General features: G+C 48.1%; 1 protein-coding gene across 24 annotated transcripts in view; it reads left to right on the top strand.

Annotated features, from left to right (window-relative positions):
- EPS15L1 (epidermal growth factor receptor pathway substrate 15 like 1) overlaps positions 1-20,658 on the top strand; it is a 116,487-nt gene that overhangs the window by 63,956 nt on the left and 31,873 nt on the right. For 10 of the 24 annotated variants that reach the window (XM_055239147.2, XM_063616220.1, XM_063616209.1 and 7 more), the window contains 7 exons: positions 4,043-4,204; positions 4,866-5,063; positions 6,299-6,463; positions 13,346-13,469; positions 13,905-14,024; positions 14,799-14,849; positions 16,330-16,466. In XM_055239147.2, the coding sequence (XP_055095122.1) occupies positions 4,043-4,204; positions 4,866-5,063; positions 6,299-6,463; positions 13,346-13,469; positions 13,905-14,024; positions 14,799-14,849; positions 16,330-16,466 (957 nt within the window). Of the gene's footprint in view, positions 1-4,042; positions 4,205-4,865; positions 5,064-6,298; positions 6,470-13,345; positions 13,470-13,904; positions 14,025-14,798; positions 14,850-16,329; positions 16,467-20,658 lie in introns of all 24 variants that reach the window. The other 14 variants (XM_055239149.2, XM_063616224.1, XM_063616216.1 and 11 more) reach the window with 3 other exon arrangements.

Genomic DNA, 20,658 nt, shown 5'->3' with positions numbered 1-20,658 from the left:
ATCTGCCTCTCCTCATGCCACTACATCACTGGCATGATTACTGCAGCTCTGTAGAAGTTGTGAAATCAGGAAATGGGCATCCTCCATCTTTTTTTTCTCTGTCAGGGTTGTCATGGCTATTCTGGGTCCCATGTGTTTCCATATGATTTTTTTTTTTTTTTTTTTTGAGACGGAGTCTCACTCTGTCGCTCAGGCTGGAGTGCAGTGGCGTGATCTCGGCTCACTGCAACCTCTGCCTCCTGGGTTCAAGTGATTCTCCTGCCTCAGCCTCCTGAGTAGCTGAGAATGCAGATACGTGCCACCACACCGAGCTAATTTTTGTATTTTTAGTAGAGACTGGGTTTCACCATGTTAGCCAGGCTGGTCTCAAACTCCTGACCTCAGATGATCTGCTTGCCTTGGCCTCCCAAAGTGCTGGCATTACAGGAGTGAGCCACCGTGCCCGGCCCCATATGAATTTTGGAATCAGCTTGTCTATTTCTGCAAAGAGGCCAGCTGGGATTCTGACAGGGATTGTGTGGACTCCATGGACTGTTGGGGTTATTTTTGTCTTCTCTTTGTTCTGAGCTCTCCTTCCTAACCTGGAGCTGGTGGGTCTTTAAGTCCCTCTGGGACTTTCTGATGGCTCCTTCTCCATTACGGAATGAGACCCAGATTCCTTCAGTTCCACACTATTGTTACCTGGTGTCCAGAGCTACCCCACCGGGCCTAACCCTCTTCCCGTCTTCTCTTCCCTTATCCATCACTCCCCTTAGATGTGGCCACCCACATCCCCAGCTCCCACAACTAACTCTGTTTCAGTTATTCTGTGTTATCACCCCCAAACTTGTTAGACCTAATGCCTCAGTTCAGGGGTTTGGAGACAGTCACTGTCCCATCAGCAGCCACCCCTTCTGGCCCAGGGTCTCCACTAGTGTCTAGGGGAATCCAGGAGTTGTCATGTCACGGGGGTTGGCTGCGCTGTGGCCTGACTGAGCAATGACATTTTTCAATGAAGGGGGAAGATGGAGACTGCCCTGAAAGAAACTGCAGCTCGGTTTCCTAAATGGGGGAGAAACTATGTGCAAAAAATTACCCAGCAAGGTTTAAACAATTGTGTATTTCAGTTTTATTGATTTTATATATCAAGAAGGGAGAAAGCAAGAATCAAGAGGGGGAACAGAAGGCCAGGCATGGTGGCTCACACCTGTAATCCCAGCACTTTGGGAGACTGAGGCTGGCGGATCACTTGAGGCCAGGAGTTCAAGACCAGCCTGGCCAACATGGTGAAACCCACTCTATACTAAAAATACAAAAAAGCAAAAACAAAAAATCACCCAACTGGGCGTGGTGGCGTGCATCTGTAGTCCCAGCTACTCGGGAGACTGATGCACGAGAATCCCTTGAACCCAGGAGGCAGAGGTTGCAGTGAGCTGAGACTGCACCACTGCACTCCAGCCTGGGTGGCAGAGTGAGATTCTGTCTCAAAAGAAAAAAATGCTGGGGAGCGGGGAGAAGAAAGGGAAGGGAGAGCCAAGAGTGAGTAGGGCAGGAGCTGCTGAGGAGGGGTTGAGACTGTGAGAACCCTCTTAGAGAAGTGGTGAGGTACCCTGAGCACCTTTGTCACTGCAGACGCTGACATGGCACGTGTGTCTTAGTGCATTCGGCTTGCCATAACAACACACCATGCACTGGGAGGCTTATAAACAACAGAAGTTTACTGCTCACAGTTCAGGAGGCTGGGAAGTCCAAGATCAAGGGGCCTGCAGATTCAGCGTCTGGGGAGGACTCACTTCCTGGTTCATAGGCAGCACCTTCTTGCTGTGTCCTCACTCAGTGGAAAGATCGAGGCAGCTCTCAGGGGCCTCTTTTATAAGGCCACTAATCCCACTCACAAGGGCTGTACCCTTATGACCTAATCACCTCCTAGAGGCCCCACACCTAATACCATCATCTTGGGGGGTGAGAATTTCAACAACAGACATTCAGTACACGGCATGTGGCCAGTGAATTCCCTCTCGTCCTCCTGTCATGCGTTTTCTGGGCAAATATTCTCTGCTCTGTGCATGAAGAGTGTGGTGTACACATTTTGTCATCTTTGGTTTGAGGAGGAGGTAAAGGAGGGACCTTCTCTGGGCAGGCCAAAGGCATTGGAGCCGCTAGTGTCCTGGAGCCATGGGCCGTGGCCTAGAAGGAGCCAGTGTGGTGCTAACTAGAACCCTGAGGCCCAGGACATCAGGGAGTTGCTGCCAGCGTTACCCGGTGGTGGGGCCAGGGTTAGACTTAGGAGGCTCTAGAGGCTTCTGTCCCTGGTGGGAGCATTGCTCGGAGCATTGGGCTACCTCGGGCTCTCTCTGTGCCCCCCACTGGACACCTCACCCATTCCCACATGTTTAAATACCACCTTGATGCTGACACGCCTGACTTTGTGTTTCCCGCATCTTTCCTTCCTGGCACACTCACTGGAGTCTTTCTCCTGAGTTTCCTGTCGAACATGTCCGGAAGTGACCCTGATTGTCCCCTCCAGCTCCATCCCTCAAGTGAAAGGCCAGGGGCAGGGAGACTGGGGAACAGAGACCCCAGCTTCCCGAGGCATGATTTGCCTGTCGAGGCAGGGAAGCGCCATGTTTTTGTCCCCATAGTGAGGAGAGGGGAGACCCTGGGCCACCTCTGGTTTTGTTATCTCAGGGCACCAGCCACCCCAGCAGCCCAGGCCGGCTCTGGGACTTAGCCCCACCACCCAGCCATGGCTCCCTGCAAATCCACCCCTCCTATCCATTCTCACGACCACTACCTCACTCAGGCCCCAGCTGCTGCTGCCTCTCCCTGGACCCCACCCGAGGCCCCTGCAGTTCCTGCGTCCTGATGGCCCCTTGCACCACGCTCCACGTGGCAGCTGGAGGGAGGAGGCTTGTCACAATGCCCGTTGTGCTATTTCAGCTTTGGTTATTTATCTTAAAGACAGATAATGCATTTGCATGGTTGAAAATCAGGAGGTGAGAAGCCTCTGCCCCCTCCTTGGGTGTCCCCATTCCCGGAGGTGCTGTTCATGAGCTCCTGGTGGGGGGCCTTCCAGAAAGGTTGATGCACACCACACATACCCTCCCCTTCCCATTCGCACAAATGCAATGTGCTCATGTCCCACTGTAAGGCAGAGCACACAGAGCCATCCCATTCCATGGCCAAGGAGCATCCCACAGTGTGGGCTGTGCTGGAACCTTCCAGCCAGCACTTCATGGACATCTGCATTGTTTACAGATTTTGCTGTCATAGACGTTGTGTGCCTCTGCACACGCTGTATGCTTCCAGGATGCTTTTCTTGGAAGTGGAATCATGGAACGGTGGAGCCTCAGGCTGACCATCTGGATCTATCCCACGGGGTCAGAGAGAGCTTCAGAAACAGAATCATGATGTCCCGCCTCCCACGCTCACACATCCCACTGGGCTCCCCATCACAGAGCCCAGCAGTCTTCTTGGCGTGGCCTGTGGGGTGCAGCCTCTGATGCCTCCACCCATTCCATTTTGCTCTAGCTGGAGTGCGACACCCCCCCACCCTGGGGTCCCTGTGGTTCCCTCCGCCAGGCTCTGTCCCTGGCTCTTCACCTGCCTGGAACCTGCTCACCTGTTGGCACCCCCTAAATGCTGCTTTTGTGGGCATCTTCCCTGCCCACAAGGTGTGACTGCAGTTTCCCTGTGACCCCCTTGGTGCCACTTGTCCACATTTATTTGCGTTTGGGTGATGTTCCCCTCCGCAGCCAAAGCTGCATGTCATCCGGGAGCTGGGGCCTTTTTCTCACAGGGACCCAGCCCCTTCTCTCGCACCTGGCCTCTGTTAGGCCATCGGGAAATACCTGCTGAGGGAGCTGGTGAGAGAGTGGCCCCGGGCCTCCAGCCCAAGAGGCACACATTGGCTGTGGGTGTGCACGGAATGCTCGCTCTGAGCACGGTCACAGCGGGTAGTTTCGGAGGCTTCCCCTGGACTTCTGGCCCAGGCTGCCCCCCGTTATCTTGGACATGCTTCATTTTTCCCATCCTCACGTAAACCCCTGCAACTCCTCCCTAGGAATTACAAAATGACCTAGACCGGGAAACAAGCAGTTTGCAGGAGCTCGAGGCTCAGAAACAGGATGCTCAAGACCGCCTGGATGAGATGGACCAGCAGAAGGCCAAGCTCCGAGACATGCTGAGCGATGTCCGGCAGAAGTGCCAGGATGAGACTCAGATGGTGGGTCCCGGCCACCTCCGGGGCAGCGCCCTGTGCACGGGCAGGGGCTTCCCAAGGACTCCCCTGAGCTCACGTTACCTGGGAACACAACACTTAGACATCCTACTGGGTCAATAGAGTTCCTCCAAACACCATGTGGAAAAGTGTCTAAGCACCTGTGGCTTGACTTCCTGGCCACCCCCCTGTGCTCCTAGAAGTCAGGTTGTATAAGTGAATGGCCTTGGTCCCTGTGAACCTGTGCCCTGAACACACCCCACCCTGGCTGTGCCCCACAACACAGGGAGTTCCAGGGTGCCTGTGTCCCCTCCTCAGGTGTCTCTGAGGCTCCTCACAGATCTTGGAGGCTGCAACCTCAGAAAACTCTATGAGGACGCTCAGCCTCTGGGGGGATGGAGAGATTGTTCGTGCTTGGTCATGCCCCTCATTATTCCAAAGTGATCTTCCATTAGCCCCAGCGGGATGAGCCCATCTGCCTTTTCATTTGTGTCTCTATTTTGGGTGTAGAAAGAGGCCTGTAAGGAAGCCAGGTGTCCGGGCGTGGGTTAGGTTTCTGCCTCCTGGGTTAGCTTGTTTCAGGGATGGGGGCTAAGAGTTCTTTCTCGGAGTCCCATTTCATCCTGCACTGTGAATCCCTTTAACATCTTTTAACATCTCATTTCAGATCTCATCATTGAAAACGCAAATCCAATCTCAGGAATCTGACTTAAAATCCCAGGAAGATGATCTGAACCGAGCCAAGTCGGAACTGAACCGATTGCAGCAGGAGGAAACCCAGCTGGAGCAGAGCATTCAGGCTGGACGGGTCCAGCTGGAAACCATCATCAAGTCCTTGAAGTCAACGCAAGACGAAATCAACCAGGTACTTCCGTGGGGTTGGGTCCCTGCCACATGCCGGGGACCAGCAAGCCCCAAGAGCCGAGGCTACCACTGCTGAACTCCTTTGCTCTCACCCTTGTTACTTATGTGAGGGTCTCTTTTGGGAGGCTGTGGTGCTGGCCTGGAGGCGCAGGGCCAAGGACTCCCCAGGGCATGTTCCAGAGTTTGTTGGCATTGGCCTGGAGGAGTTCACTTTCCTTTCCTGAGCACACAGCATCTTCAGGGATTAGGCGGGGCGGAGTGGGAACATTTAATTAATGGCTTATTTGGAGAGAGCTTGGGGTTCCTTCCAGCCTGGTCCTCACACAAACAAGAGGGACAAAGTCAGGGAGATGACTTCTTTGTCCCTGGGCAAGAGAACAGACATCATCCTCCACAGCCACTGGTGTGTTCAGGAGGCGCCACCCTGGAGCATCGCGCCATGCAGGACCCCCATTCTCTAAGCTGCCTGGGACGTCCCACCCTCTTCCCAGTCCAGGGGGTCGCTGGCTTCTCGTGGCCTGCAGCCGTTGCCCTTCCCTGCTCTCCTGTGGGCAGTAGTTGAAGGCCTCTGTCCTGGCCCTGGGCATCCAGTCTACATAGTGGCTGTGACACTGGCCCTCGCTTGTGTCGTAGTGGCCAGGCACACTTCCTTTCCCAATTGAACTGGTCTCTCTCTGTGCTCCATTAGCCAGTTTATAGGCCACAGTTGATCACAAGCATGGACCGCTCAGAGATTTACCACCCTTTCTTGTGCTTTATGGTTAATATCTGTAGGATTACTTTCAGTGTTTTCTCTTCTAACCCTTAGAGTTTGTAGTTGGGTGTCAGGCGCAAAGATATCTTGCTTTGCTCAGTGCAGTGCCTTACACCTGTCATCCCAGCACTTTAGGAGGCTGAGGCAAGAGGATCACTTGAGGCCAGGAGTTCAAGACCAGACTGGGCAACATAGTGAGACCCCCATCTCTACAAAAAATACAGAATATTTTTTGTATTTTTTGCAGAGATGGGGTCTCGGTTTGTTGCCCAAAAATATAGGTGGTGACATGCGCCCGTAGTCCCAGCTACTCAGGAGGCTGAGGCAGGAGGAGCTCCTGAGGCCAGGAGCTCAAGGTTACAGTGAGCTATGATCACTCCAATCTGGGTGACAGAGTGAGACCCTGTGTCTTAAAAAAAAAAGGTCTTTCCTGACATGTTTTCCTGACCCTGCTTAATGCTGATGATGTCTTTATTGCACAGGCAAGGAGCAAACTTTCCCAGCTGCATGAAAGTCGCCAGGAGGCCCACAGGAGCCTGGAGCAGTATGACCAGGTGCTTGATGGAGCCCATGGTGCCAGCCTGACCGACCTGGCCAACCTGAGCGAAGGCGTCTCCCTGGCAGAGAGGGGCGGTTTTGGAGCCATGGTAAAGGTTGAATAAACATATTACAGTACAGGGCTCTGGTCCCCTGGTGTGACAGCAGAACATCCCACCCGCCAGATCTGTTTATGGCCAACGTTGGTTCCATCCAAGCGCAGGCGGCTGTCTCTTGTTTTTGCTGCCACTTTGCGCGTTCACACCGGGCCTCGCAGCCTGGCACAGTTGGCCATGCTGAATCCTGGCTTCCAGAACAAAGTCCAAGATAGGCCTGGATCCTTTCAGAACCTGTTTTGAATGCCCTCCATCTCTGCGGAAGTATTTACATTGGGCCAACCACCCAAATTCAGAGGGCTTCTCAAACTTAACCAAAATTGGATCAGTTTCTGCTCATTGTGGAAACCCCACATTCTACTAATCAGGGGGCAGGGGACATCTGAGGGGCATGTGTCTATGTGTATGTGTGTTTCCACAAGGAACACCTTGAAAAGCAAATGTGTAACTAAAGATGAGGAAGTGATGACAAGCAGCGCCCCAGGTGTTGCTCTTTCAAGTAAGAATTGGCCTCTCCTGAAATTTTGGTTATGTTTAAAAACCTCTGCACTTTACTCTGACCTCATGACCCTGGAGTTGTGATCAGGCCTGGGGCAGGGGACTGTCAGCCCCTTACATTTTTGAGAGCTCTCGAGCCCCTGATACCAAGACAGGTGTGACCTTTTCCTTAGGTGGTCACATCCCCCCTGTTCACACCAGAGTCTGCCCCTGCAGCCTTGAACCTGTGGACATGCAGTTTCCCATTTCGTCTTGGTGCTGTTCCGGGAGCGGACGGGCTGGGCTGCGCAGGTCTGGATGTTTCCTTGGTGCTCTGCTGCCTCCAGCAGCTCTCTCTGTGCTGCCACCCTCTCTCCCAGGGCTCCTCCCGGGCTTCTGTACATCATGGATTCCTCTTCCTCCCTGGAATAAGAGTGAGCACTCATGCTCTCTAAACACCACACTTGCCTCTTTATGTTCAGTGCTTGACGTATTTCTTTTCTCAGCAGCCAAGTCCTCAGTCCCAAGGATTTATGGGGAAGCACACGCATCCCCTGGGCTGCTGGAAAGGCACTGCTGGCGAACTCATCTGTCTCTTGTGTCTGGCCCCCGCTGGGTGCACCGCCTCCCTCTTTCCTCCCATACTCTCTTTTCTTGTGGACTCGTAATGAGGTGGTTTCCATAGCCGCCCCCGGGCCCGTCATCATCAGCTTTATCGTCTAAATTTAAACGATGAGCATTCATCCTTCATGAGTTACGAGAAGCCAGAACTCCTCGCTTTGCTCCCTGGCTGTTCTCGGTGTGTGTGTTTCCGCCTCACAACCCGGCTCCTACTTTCGCCATCTGGCATTGTCCCCTGGCACCGCTTTTGGCTTGTCCTGCTCAGTCTTCGTTCAGGGAACAGCTTCCTCTTAAACGTCCCTTTTTCAGGTTTTTAGAAACCGGTTTTCTTGGATAAAAGTTGGCAGTGAAGTGGCAGTTTGCAAGTCGCCAGTGATTCCCCCAACTCCAAAGACAGATTTTTACCTTTCTGGTTATTTTTGTTCATCTTTTGGGCAGGACAAAGGTTACATGAGACACAATTACTTTGGGAATGTAGATATAAGATATGTTACATGGAAACTTGCAACTGGCATCCGAAAGAAAAACTGTTTTTATCTTGTTGTACAAATACAGTTTTTAAAGCATTTTTCTGGCTTGTTTCTATTTCTTAATAAATACTTGGAAGAGAGATTTTTGTTTACTCCTGAACACTTCAAGACTGCTTCAGAACCAAGAGAGAGGTGTCTTAGTTCTCCCTTGTGGGTTGAAGTTGGGGGTTTTAGGTCCCTGAGAATAGTGTATCCACAGTGGTACATCTGGAACTTCCTATGTTTGGACAGTTCTACTCAGGTTACTAAATTCCATGTGAAGCTCACGCAGTGTGACTTTTTCTCAAAAGTCAGGGTTTTTTTTTGTTTGTTTTTTGTTTTTCTTTTTTGAAACTGAGTCTCACTCTGTCTCCCAGACTGGAGTGCAGTGGTACGATCTCAGCTCACTGCAACCTCTGCCTCCCGGGTCCAAGTGATTCTCCTGCCTCAGCCTCCCAAGTAGCAGAGATTACAGGCACGTGCCACCATGCCCAGCTAATTTTTGTATTTTTAGTAGAGATGAGGTTTCACAGTGTTGCCCAGGCTGGTCTTGAACTCCTGACCTCAGGCAATCTGCCCGCCTCGACCTCCCCAAATGCTGGGATTACAGGCGTGAGCCACTGCACCCTGCCAAAGTCAGGGTTCTTAAAGCCATATTTATTTCTTGTCTCTCATCTGATTATGAGAATATTGGCCTCTTGCTCACCATCCAATCAACTTGTGGAGAGAAGCTAATAAATCATCCCAGACTTAGGCCTTACTGAGGACAGATTAAGAAAGGTTGGATGATCTGTCACATCCAGACCCAGTGGCATGCTGGAGCCAGTTTTTATTGACTTTCCAGAACCGATTATTAAATAGAAACTGGCTGGGCACAGTGGCTCACACCTGTAATCCCAGTCCTTTGGGAGGCTGAGGTGGGAGGATTGCTTGAGGCCAGCTGGGTGACACAGCGAGACTCAGTCTCTAAAAAAAAAAAAAAACCCCAAAAAGCAAAAAACAGGAACTTGTGAGCTAGTTGCTCGGAAACTTGAAATCAACCATGATGAGACTGTTTACACCACAGGAATTGGCAGAAGCTCTAAACCAGGGCTTTTTTCTAAGAGAACTGATTCCCAGCACACCCCTGCTGCCCAGCACACCCCTCATTCCCAGCATACCCCTGTGCCCAGGTGTACACCCCTGCACCGCTGCTGCTGTTCCTCTAAAGGGCAGGAATGTCACAGAAGCTTCTTCAGCCCCCTTTCAGAGTTGCTGTGTGTATTTCCTAAGAAGGGCACAACTTCACACTGGTTGCTGAACTTGCTCAAGATATTACATCTCTGCGAAGGGCTGTGTCATTCATCCTGGCCCTTGTCTGCTGTACTCGTGTCCCCCAAGTTGGCAGATGGGTCTGTTCTCCTTGGTAGGTGGTCTGCAGGGGGTAGAGTTGATGGTATCTTTGTAACAGGGAAATCTCATTTCCCACTCTGATTCTGTGCGATGGAATCAAAACCACCATTAGCTACCCTGACCTCCTGAATCCTGCTGGGGTCTCAGGCTTCCCCTTGGAAGGGGAAGGAGTGATTGTGGCTTCAGGCCAATGACTCCTGAGAAAGTGATTGCAGGCTTGACTGTCAGTGCAGGGGGCTTGCAGCCAGCATTCCCAGAACCTCAGTCTCTTCTCTGCCATTGTTTACTGTTATTTGGCAGTCTTCCAAGTGACGACTGAAAACACTGAAAAAAAAAACCTTATAAATAAATGCCAATTAAAAACTAAATAGAGCCAGGCGTGGTGGTGAGTACCTGTAGTCCCAGCTACTTGGGAGGCTGAGGCAGGAGGATCCTTGAGCCCAGGAGTTCTGGGCTGTAGTGTGCTATGCTGATTCGGTGTCTACACTAAGTTAGTCATCAGTATGGTACCTTCTGGGAGTAGGGGACCACCAGTCGCCTAAGGAGAGGTAAACCTGCCCTGGTCAGAAACGGAGCAGGTCAAAACTCCCATGGCTGATCAGTAGTGGGATTGCATCTGTGAATAGCCATTGCCCTCCAGCCCGGGCAACATAGTGAGATCCTACCTTTAAAAACAAACTAAATAGAAGCTTTCATTCTGAGGTCAAGCTGGCATTCTTAACTCGCTGCTTTATCCAGGTCATGATTCTTCTCTTTCTTCTGGAACAAATACATTCCTCCTTCCATGGGGCAGTGTGAAAGGCAGATTTTCCACGTGGGCCTCCTGGCTTCCGTAGAGTAGGACTTCTCCATCTTTATCTGCATCCGAGACCCCCATCAGATGCTTGCTGGGCGTGTGTGTCTTGTGGTCGTCAGCACCTGACGTCCACTCAGCACTGTCTCCAGCTGCGGTGCTTGTGGACATCTGTACTTAACTTTTCCAAGAACCTGGCTTGGTTTCCCCACCTTGGGAAAACCCTGTGGTCGGAAGCTCCAGCTAATCTTTCCCAGGTAAGAAAAACCATTTCATGTTCATCAGATGGCAGGGATGTGGGTGCATTCTTCTGAAGCGGGGGCCAAGGAAGCGGCACTCACGCTGATTCACACTCATTCACAGCCCAGACCGGTGGCTTGTCTTAACTCTGTACCTCTCATAACTGTCCTGCACCCCTAAGTTGGCTGCCCCAGGGTGGTGGCAGCCTTGCTAGGAAACTTTCTTTTGGACCTTTGATGTCATTGCCCCAAACCATTGTCCCTATTTTCTTGGAAGCCCTGGCTTTTTAATGATTTTGTTTTGGTCGGTTGGAATACTGGACTGGTTTGTGAGCCCTACGCAGGAATGCCAGTGTGTCTGCCAAATTCAATGAGGGTGTTGTGCTGTTTTTTTAATATCACAGTGAAACATTCATGTTTTCACTGAGGGTGTGTCTTTATTAACTAAAACAGAGTCCTTATTTAAACCAACTGTATTGTTCCCATGTATATGACAAACCCACCCTTTTCAGACTACTTTCCATTACAAAAATGTGCTCTTCAAAAGTAAATATTTTTTTCTTCTCGTTTAAATGAACCTGTTTGTTTCTAGAAATACACACTTTAAAAAAAAATGCAAAGCGTTGTGTATGCTCTAGTAATTCTAACTGCATAAGTACTCATTTCCTCATAGGACAGAAACAACCAGCATGTTTCTTGGTATGAAAACTCCATTTTCTCAAATGCCCATCTAGGTACATACTCACTGAGAAAAGGGTGATTGAGGAAGGTCACACCTTTGAAATGAGGCCTATGCTGCTGTTGTTGACTGGCTCTTTACAGTTTTCTTCATGGCATTTCCAAGTTTATTATTTTTTTCTGACTCAGTGATTAAAAAAAATTGTTTAAATTTCAGGTAAAATAGACATAAACAGCCGGGCATGGTGGCTCACACCTGTAATCCCAGCACTTTGGGAGGCCAAGGCGGGTGGATCACTTGAGGTCAGGAGATCAAGACTGGCCTACCCAACATGGTGAAACCCCATCTCTACTAAAAATACAAAAATTAGCTGGGCATGGTGGCACACACCTGTAATCCCAGCTACTCAGGAGGCTGAGGCAGGAGAATCACTTGAACCCAGGAGGTGGAGGTTGCAGTGAGCCGAGATCGCACCACTGTACTGCAGCCTGGATGACAAGAGTGAAACTCTGTCTCAAAACAAAACAAAACAAAAAAGACATAAACTTGACCATCTTCACTGTCTTTAAGTGTACAGTTCAGTAGTGTTAGGTATATTCACATTGTTGTGGAACCCAGCTCTAGAACGTTTTCATCCCCATGAAATACCCACTCCCCATCCCCCCACCCACAGCCCCTGGCAACCACTGTTCTGCTTTGTCACTGTGAATGTGATGACTCTAGGGTCCTCATAGAAGTGGAATCATACGTTGTGCATCATTTTGTGACTGTTATTTCACTCAGCATCCTCTCCTCAAGGTTATTCCATGTTGGAGCATGTGTCAGAATTTCCTTCCTTTTGAAGGCTGAATCAGATTCTGTTGTGTGGCTCTTTACAATTTTCTTGATGACATTTCCAAATTCATTATTTTTTTCTGACTTAGAAACAAATTTTGTTTTTCCATTTTGTTTATCCGTTCATTCATCGATGGACATTTGAGTTGCTTCCACTCAATGATTTTTTAACGAACTTTTACTTTAGAATAGTTTTTAGATTTATGAAAAAATTGCAAAGATAGGCCAGCTGCAGTTGCTCACACCTATAATCCCAGTATGTTGGGAGGCTGAGATGGGAGGATCAGTTGAGCTCAGGAGTTCAAAACCAGCCCTGGCAACATAGTGAGAGACTTCATTTCTGCAAAAAATATAAAAATTAGCCAGGCTCGGTGGTGCGCGCCTGTAGTCCTGGCTACTCAGGAGACCGACGTGGGAGGATCACTTGAGCCTAGATGGTCGAGGCTAGAGTAACCCATGAGCGTGCAACTGCACTCCAACCTGGACAACAGAGTGAGACCCTGTTTCAGAAAAAGAAAAACTGCAAAGATAGTGCATAGTTCCTCTATATCCCACACCCAGTTCCTCCTGTTAGTCACATCATATGTAGTACATTTGTCACAACTATTGAACCAGTATTAAACATTCACTCAAGTTCATACTTCTTCAATGATCTTTAATTTTTTTTTTTTTAAAAAAAGATACAGGGTCTTGCACTGTTGTGGCTGGAGTGCAGTGGCACAATCATAGCTCACTGTAACCTCCACCTCCTGGGTTCAAGCAGTCTCCTGACTCAGCTTCCCAAGTAGCTGGGATTATAGGTACATGCCACCACACCTGGATTTTTTTTTTCTTTCTTTTTTTTTTTTTTGGAGATATAATCTCACTCACTCTATTGCCCAGGCTGGAGTACAATGGCGTAACCTCAGCTCACTGCAACCTCCGCCTCCTGGGTTCAAGCAGTTCTCCTGCCTCAGCCTCCCAAGTAGCTGGGATTACAGGTGCCTGCCACAACGCCCAGCTAATTTTTTGTATTTTTAGTAGAGACGGGTTTTCACCATGTTGGCCAGGCTGGTCTGGAACTCCTGACCTCAGGTGATCTGCCTGCTTTGGCCTCCCAAAGTGCTGGGATTACAGGGGTGAGCCACCATGCCTGGCCTCATTTTAAAATTTTTGTTTTTATAGAAATGGGATTTTGCCATGTTGCCCAGGCCAGTCTCGAACTGCTGGCTAAATCATTCTTTTTAGGGTCATGCTACTCAAAGTGGAAATGTGAGTTAAGTATGGAATTCCGTAGTTTGCTTTAACTCAGAAATAATAAAATCCCTGTCCTGTTTCTTCACAAAATTATAGGATGATCCTTTCAAAAATAAAGCCTTGTTATTTAGCAACAACACGCAAGAGTTGCATCCGGATCCTTTCCAGACAGAAGACCCCTTCAAATCTGACCCATTTAAAGGAGCTGACCCCTTCAAAGGTATCTCACTTGCTACCCACTTTCTCATTGAAAGACTGTGTGTTTTATGTCAAATTTAGAGTGGTTGAAGGGCTAGAAAAGTAAGGACATGCCACAATTTGAAATGGAGGGAGAAAGGAACGCCTTTTTTTTGAGATGAACTCTCGCTCTCTCGCTGTCACCCAGGCTGGAATGCAGTGGCGCAATCTCGGCTCACTGCAGCCTCTGTCTCCTGGGTTCAAGCAATTCTCCTGCCTCAGCGTCCATCACCGCACCCGGCTAATTTTTGTATATTTAGTAGGGTCGGGGTTTCACTGTGTTGCCCAGGCTGGTCTCGAACTCTTGACCTCAGGTAATCCACCCGCCTCAGCCCCACAAAGTGCTGGGATTACAGGTGTGAGCCACTGCAGCCGGCAGGAACGCCTTTTAAGCTTCTTATCTCACCCTGTTAACCAGAGAGCCAAGGCATCGAGACGGTGGGAAGCGTTCCAAGCTCACCACAAGACCCACATTTGAAGGCAGCTTGGCCAGGCCTCTTCAATTCTTCAGTACTTCAGTTTCCTAATCCCTCAGCAGGTTAATAAATTTCCTCCTTGCTCACCTCACAGGGTTGATAAAATAATCAGAGCTAGTAATGATCATGAAAGTACCTGGCAAACCATGGATTCCTACATAAACCTAAGGTCTGGATAATTTTAGGAGTCTATCCAGAGCCACACCTGAGTCAAGAATAACTAAGAATTCCAGAAACAAGATTTCCAAGTTTCTCTCCATGTTTCAGAGCAAAACAGTATTTCCAGGAGGATGGTTCTCTACATTTCTGAGAAAAACACTGAGGTGGGGAGTGGGCAGTGGGAGCTTGAGCTTCAGCTTGGGGTTGAAGCCTGCCGGGTCTGAGAGGCGAATCTGGCAGCCCCTGAAGCCCAGGGGTGCTGCTGTCTCATTGCTGCAGGGCTGGTGATGAAGTGAGGGACAGCCCAGGGTCCTGTGTCCTCTTACCCAGGGAGGTGGCAGGCAGATGGGATAAAGGAAACCCAGCATGGGAAGAGAGGAGTGGCTTCTAGCCCACTCTGTGTCTTCCCCAACTCCAGTCTGTGTGGGACAGCTAGCAGTACCTTCCTTCTCATCTTAAACATTCTAGCCAGAAACAGCTGCCTCCGCCAGGTCCCCCTCTTTGATTTGCCAAGATTTTGAGGGCAGGTGGATAGTAGAGAAGGAACTAACATTCTCTCCCTACACTGGAGGAGTAGAAGGCAATGAAAGGCCTGGCAGGTGGGTGGCTGTGTCCAAGGGCCCGGCCCGCATCCTGTGCTCTAGAGCTAATAAGTGTTTCTCTCCTCTTCCACCCAGGCGACCCGTTCCAGAATGACCCCTTTGCAGAACAGCAGACAACTTCAACAGGTAAAATTCAGTGTTTCCCAGACCAGTCTTTAGACTGTGTCCAGTCCTGGCTCAGAAGTCGCACGTGGTGGGACTTGGGTCCACACACACCGGGGATGGCAGCCATGTAACCGGGAAGGATGGCCGTCCATCCGTGTTGCACCCATTCTCGGTCCTGTTCCCTTCTGGAGGTGGCTCCCCTCCCCAGGTCCGGTCACTGCCTGCAGCCCACCCTGGAGTGTGGTGGGATCACATTGCTTGCTAATTTATTTATTTATTTTGTTTTTTGAGATGGAGTCTTGCTCTGCCACCCAGGCTGGAGTGCAGTGATGTGATCTTGGCTCACTGCAACCCCCGCCTCCCGAGTTGAAGTGATTCTCCTGCCTCAGCCTCCCGATTAGCTAGGACTACAGGCGCCCACCACCATGCCCAGCTAATTTTTTGTATTTTTAGTAGAGACGGTGTTTCACCATGTTGGCCAGGCTCATCTCAAACTCTTGACCTCAGGTGATCTGCCCACCTTGGTCTTCCAAAGTGCTGGGATGACAGGTGTGAGCTACCATGCCCGACTGATTTATTTTTTTTTCAGGTGAAATTTATGTAACATAAAAGTCACTGTTTTAAAGCATCCAATTCAGTGGTATTGAGCACACTCACAGTGTTGCGCAATGATCACCTTCATCTAGTTCCACAACATTCTCATCCCCCCAAAAGGAGACTCCATCCCCATCAGCAGTCACTCCCCATTCCCTCCCCCAACCCCTGGCACCCACCAACCTATTTTCTGTCTCTATGGATTTACCTGCATTGTTTATTATTATTATTATTATTATTATTATTATAATATCCAGCTCCTGCAGGATATATTATTTTATTTATTTATTTAGAGATGGGGTTTTACTTTATTGCCCAGGCTAGAGTGCAGTGGCACAATTATAGCTCACTGCAGCCTTGAACTCCTGGGCTCAAGCAGCCTTTCTGCCTCAGCCTCCTTAGCTGATACTACAGGTGCGTGCCACCACACCTGGCTAATTTTTTATTTTATTTTTTTACAAGCGGGAGTCTCTCTATGTTGCCCATGCTGGTCTTGAACTCCTTGGCCTCAAATGATTCTCCTATCTCAGCCTCCTAAAGTGATGGGATTACAGGCACGAGCCACTGTGCCTGGCCAGGATATTATTATTTTTAAAGTCAATTTTATTGAGTGGTATAATTTACACAGAACAAAATTCACCCATTTTACTATGTAATAAGATGAGTTTCGATAAATACGCATGGTTGTGTGCAATTTGAGAACACTTCTGTCATTCCTGAGACCCCTTTGTTGTCATCCTCCACTCTGTCCCCAGGGTCCCCTGGCCACCACTGTCCTGTTTTCCGTCACTAGCGTTCTTACCTTTCTAGAATTTCATGTAAATGGCATCATTCTGTGATGTGTTCTTTTATGCCTGGGTTCTTTCACTTGGTATAATGTTTACTTACGGGGCATTTTTCCTTCCAGATCCATTTGGAGGGGACCCTTTCAAAGAAAGTGACCCATTCCGTGGCTCTGCCACTGACGACTTCTTCAAGAAACAGACAAAGAATGACCCATTTACCTCGGACCCATTCACAAAAAACCCTTCCTTACCTTCGAAGGTGAGTGGGGCGGGACATTGCCCGGAAGAGCTGCGTGCCTGCTCTGTGTGTGTAAGGGTGGCGCTTCCCGAAGGCCCCCTTCCCTTCATGGAGTGTACGTGGTGCCTGCGAGTGTGGGCCATGGTGTCTGTTCTCTGGGAGCTGGTATCCCAGGCTGATTTCATTCCTGCTGAGTGAGGGAGCTCTCTGGCCTAGTCACTGCATTGACTCATCCTGTGAGCCCCAAGGTGCAGTTAGCGGTCCAGTGGCCCCACGTCGGGGCAAGGAGGATGTCACCCGTAGTTCTTATTTCTCTATCCCCATTCCTACCCCTCAACTCTAGTCATCTGCCCCCACTGCCCCTTCATCTCCCAAAAAAGACTAAATCACACAAGCACCACATGCTCGCACGGACCCAGCCACCCTGCACGGTCCTTGTAACACACAGCACTGGTGGGGACCTTAGAGTCACGTTTGGTAGGTGCCCCCGTCACGGCAGGAGTAAGTGCAGGCATCTCAGCCCGGCTGCCTTGCCTGGTGTCGTCTCCTGAGAGCATCAGCCAACTCTGACCCTCCAGTTTCCAACTCCAGCATACCTGTACTCCCATCCTCAGACGTGGCAGACACCAGGTATTTTGCACATTATGCCCAAGAGATTGGGTTAAATAGGTGTCAACTTGGATTTCAAAACCAAAAAAAAAAAAAAAGCCTCTGGTGATGGAGGAGAGGATTTTCATGATGGAGTGAGCGTGCCTCATAGTCTTCTTCCATTTTCTAGGCTGCAACCCAGGCCCGGGGCCTGCTCAGAGATGCGCACTCATCCCTCCTTCTCAGGGCTCCTGCTGTCCTGGTGCCCACCTCGCTCACTCCCTGTGGACCTTTTGGTCTTTAGCGCTTGAAGCTCCTTGAAGGCAAAGATTCATTTGCAGTGTTTTCTTACTGGCCCCTTTTTAATGTCCTTAAGACCTGTAGTGAGAATTTCCCTGGCATTCCTGGTATTGGTGATCTGTTTACCAATTTCATTGACCTTTTCCATAACCAGCCTTTGGCTTCATTTTTCTCTACTGCTTGTTTTCTGTTTCATTGATTTTCTCTTTTCTATTTCTATTTTTTAGAAATTTCCTTCCATTTTCTTACTCCTATTTATTTGGGGTTTACTTTGCTCTTCTAACGTCTTAAGATCCAACCTTCATTCACTGATTTTAGACTTCATTTTCTAGTACAGGCAGTCCCTGATTTACGATGGTTCAACTTACAGTTTTTTGACTTTACAATAGTTTTATTGAGATGCAGTCCCATCATAAGTCAAGGAGTGCCTGGACTTACGTTGGTTTGACTTCTGATTTTTTGCTTTGTGATGGGTTTATTGGGATATTACGTACATTTTTGACTTAAAATATTTTCAACTTACAATGGATTTATCAGGATGTAACCCCATGGTAAGTCAAGGAGCATCTGTATAAATTGAAAGCATGTATTTCATATATTTGAATACTTTGTCTCTTCATTGCCATTCAGTTTTGAGATATTTCCCAGTTTCCCTTATGAATTCTGTTTACTCATGGATTACTTAAAAGTGTGTTGTTTCATTTCCAGATACTTGGCTTCTTTTCCTAGGTATATTATAATACTATTATTATTGATTTTTAATCAGATTTGTTATTTGAGAACATATTCTGTATGTTTTCAATACCTTCACATTAATCAAGGGTTGTTGTTTATGGCCTATGTTGGTGAACAAACCATGTACACTTGAGAAGAATGTGTATCTAGTTGTTGAGTGTAATGCTCTACAAATGGCAGTGAGGTTGAGGTTCCTGATAGTGTTCAGATTATCTGTGTCTTCATTGTTTGTTTTTTAGTCCTACCAATGACTGAGAGAGAGGCATTAAACATTCTCCTATGATTGTGGAATTGTTCATACTGCACTTTAATTTGATCAAGTTTTGCTTTGTGTATTTTGAAGCTTTGTCAGGTGCATAGATGTTTATGATTGTTGTGTCTTTCTGACACAACAACCTTTTTATCATTATAAAAGATTCCCATTTGATCTCTGGTGATGTTCTTTGTCTTGAAGTCTGTTTTATCACTTCATTCTCCTCATGTTATTCACTACATAATACATCATTTTTCAACCATTTACTTTCAACTTACCTGGGTCTTTAAAACTGATAGGTGTCTTTTGTAACTAGCATAGTGTTGGGGCTTGCTTTTTTTTTTTTTTAATCCAGTCAGAAGTCCCTGCCTTGTAAGTGGAATGTTTAGTCCATTAACATTTAATGTAATTATTGATATGGTTTAAGTCTACTATTTTATTATTTGCTTGCTTTTTGTCCCGTTTTGTTTCCTGCCTTCTTTTGGATTGTTTGAATGTTTTTTTGAATTGTGTGTATTGGCCTTTTATTATTTTAATCATACCTCTTTTATTGATTGTTTAGAGGTTGCTTTAGGAAATATCATGTACAGTTTGAACTTTACATAGTCTACTTGAGGTTAGTATTGTATTATCTCATGTAAAATGTAGAAAACTTGCAACCATGTAGGTCCATTTGTCCACCCACCCTTGCAGCCAACATGTCTTATGTTATAGCCGTCATGTGAATATCATACATCTAAATACATTAGAAACTCCATAAGACTGTTACAATTTTTATATTAATCCATTGTGGGTATTTTAAAGAAAGAAGAAAAAAGTAGTCATTTAGTTTTACCCAAATATGTACCATTTCTGATACTCTTCATTTGTTTCTGAAGATTGGTTTTCCCTCCATTATCATTTTTCTTCAGCCTAAAGAACTTTCTTTAGCACTTCTTATAGCTCAGGTCAGCTGTGTTGTCATTTTTTTATTTAACAGAGTCTCACTCTGTTGCCCAGGCTGAAGTGTGGTGGTGTGATCTTGGCTCACTGCAGCCTCAACCTCTTGGGCTCAAGCAATTCTCCCACCTCATCCTCCCAAGTTGCTGGGACCACAGGAGTGTACCTCCACACCCAGCTATTTTTTTTTTTATTTTTTATAGAGATGGGATCTCCATATGTTGGCCAGGCTGGTCTCAAACTCCTAGGCTCAAGCAATCCTCCTGCCTCAGCCCATCCAAAGTGCTGGGATCACAGGCTTGAGTCACTTCACCCAGCTATTTTTTTTTTTTTTCCAACCTCCGCCTCCCAGGTTCAAGCGATTTCTGGCTAATTTTTGTATTTTTAATGGAGACAGAGTTTCACCATGTTGGCCAGGCTGGTCTTGACCTCCTGAACTCAAGTGATCTGCCCGCCTCGTCCTCCCAAAATGCTAGAATTATAGGGATGAGCCACTGTGCTAGGCCTGTTGTCATTCTTGAAGGACATTGTGTTTGATGTAGGTTGTTGGGGTTTTGTTTGTTTGTTTAGCACTTTTAGTGTGTTTTCCCACTGCCTTCCAGCCTCCATTGTCCTTAATGAAAAGAGTATTTTTTTTTTTTTTAAAACAGAGTCTTGCTCTGTTGCCCAGGCTGGAGTGCAGTGGCATGATCTTGGCTCACTGCAAGCTACCCCTCCCAGGTTCACGCCATTCTCCTGCCTCAGCCTCCCGAGTAGCTGGGACTACAGGCGCCTGCCACCATGCCCAGCTAATTTCTTGTATTTTTAGTAGAGATGGGGTTTCACCATGTTAGCCAGGATGGTCTCGATCTTCTGACCTTGTGATCTGCCCACCTCGGCCTCCCAAAGTGCTGGGATTACAGGCGTGAGCCACCGCGCCCGGTGGAGAGGAGTATTCTTTCAGGTCATTGTTATCCTGTATGTAATAGATGGTTTTTCTCTGGCTACTTTCAAGATTCTCTCTTTATCTTTGGTTTTCAGTAGTTTTTGAAGTTTCTGGGTGTAGTTTTCTTGGTGTTTATGCTGTTTAGGCTTTGCTCAGCTTCTTGAATCTGTAAATTATGCTTTTCAACAAATTTGGTAAGTTTTCATTGCCCGGTTCGGTGGCTCATTCCTGTAATCCCAGCACTTTGGGAGGCTGAGGCAGGCAGATCACTTGAGGTCAGGAGTTCGAGACCAGCCTGGCCAACGTGGTGAAACCCCGTCTCTACAAAAAATACAAAAATTAGCCAGGTGTGGTGGTGCACACTTGTAATCCCAGCTACTTGGGAGGCTGAGGCAGTAGAATCGCTTGAACCCGGGAGGCAGAGATTGCAGTGAGCTGAGATTGCACCACTGCGCTCCAGCCTGGGTGACAGA

Source organism: Symphalangus syndactylus, chromosome 13, assembly GCF_028878055.3.
Source record: "Symphalangus syndactylus isolate Jambi chromosome 13, NHGRI_mSymSyn1-v2.1_pri, whole genome shotgun sequence".
In the NCBI taxonomy this organism is placed as follows: Eukaryota; Metazoa; Chordata; class Mammalia; order Primates; family Hylobatidae; genus Symphalangus; species Symphalangus syndactylus.
Note: the sequence above shows the minus strand (reverse complement) of the source record. Positions and strands in the feature narration are given on the sequence as shown.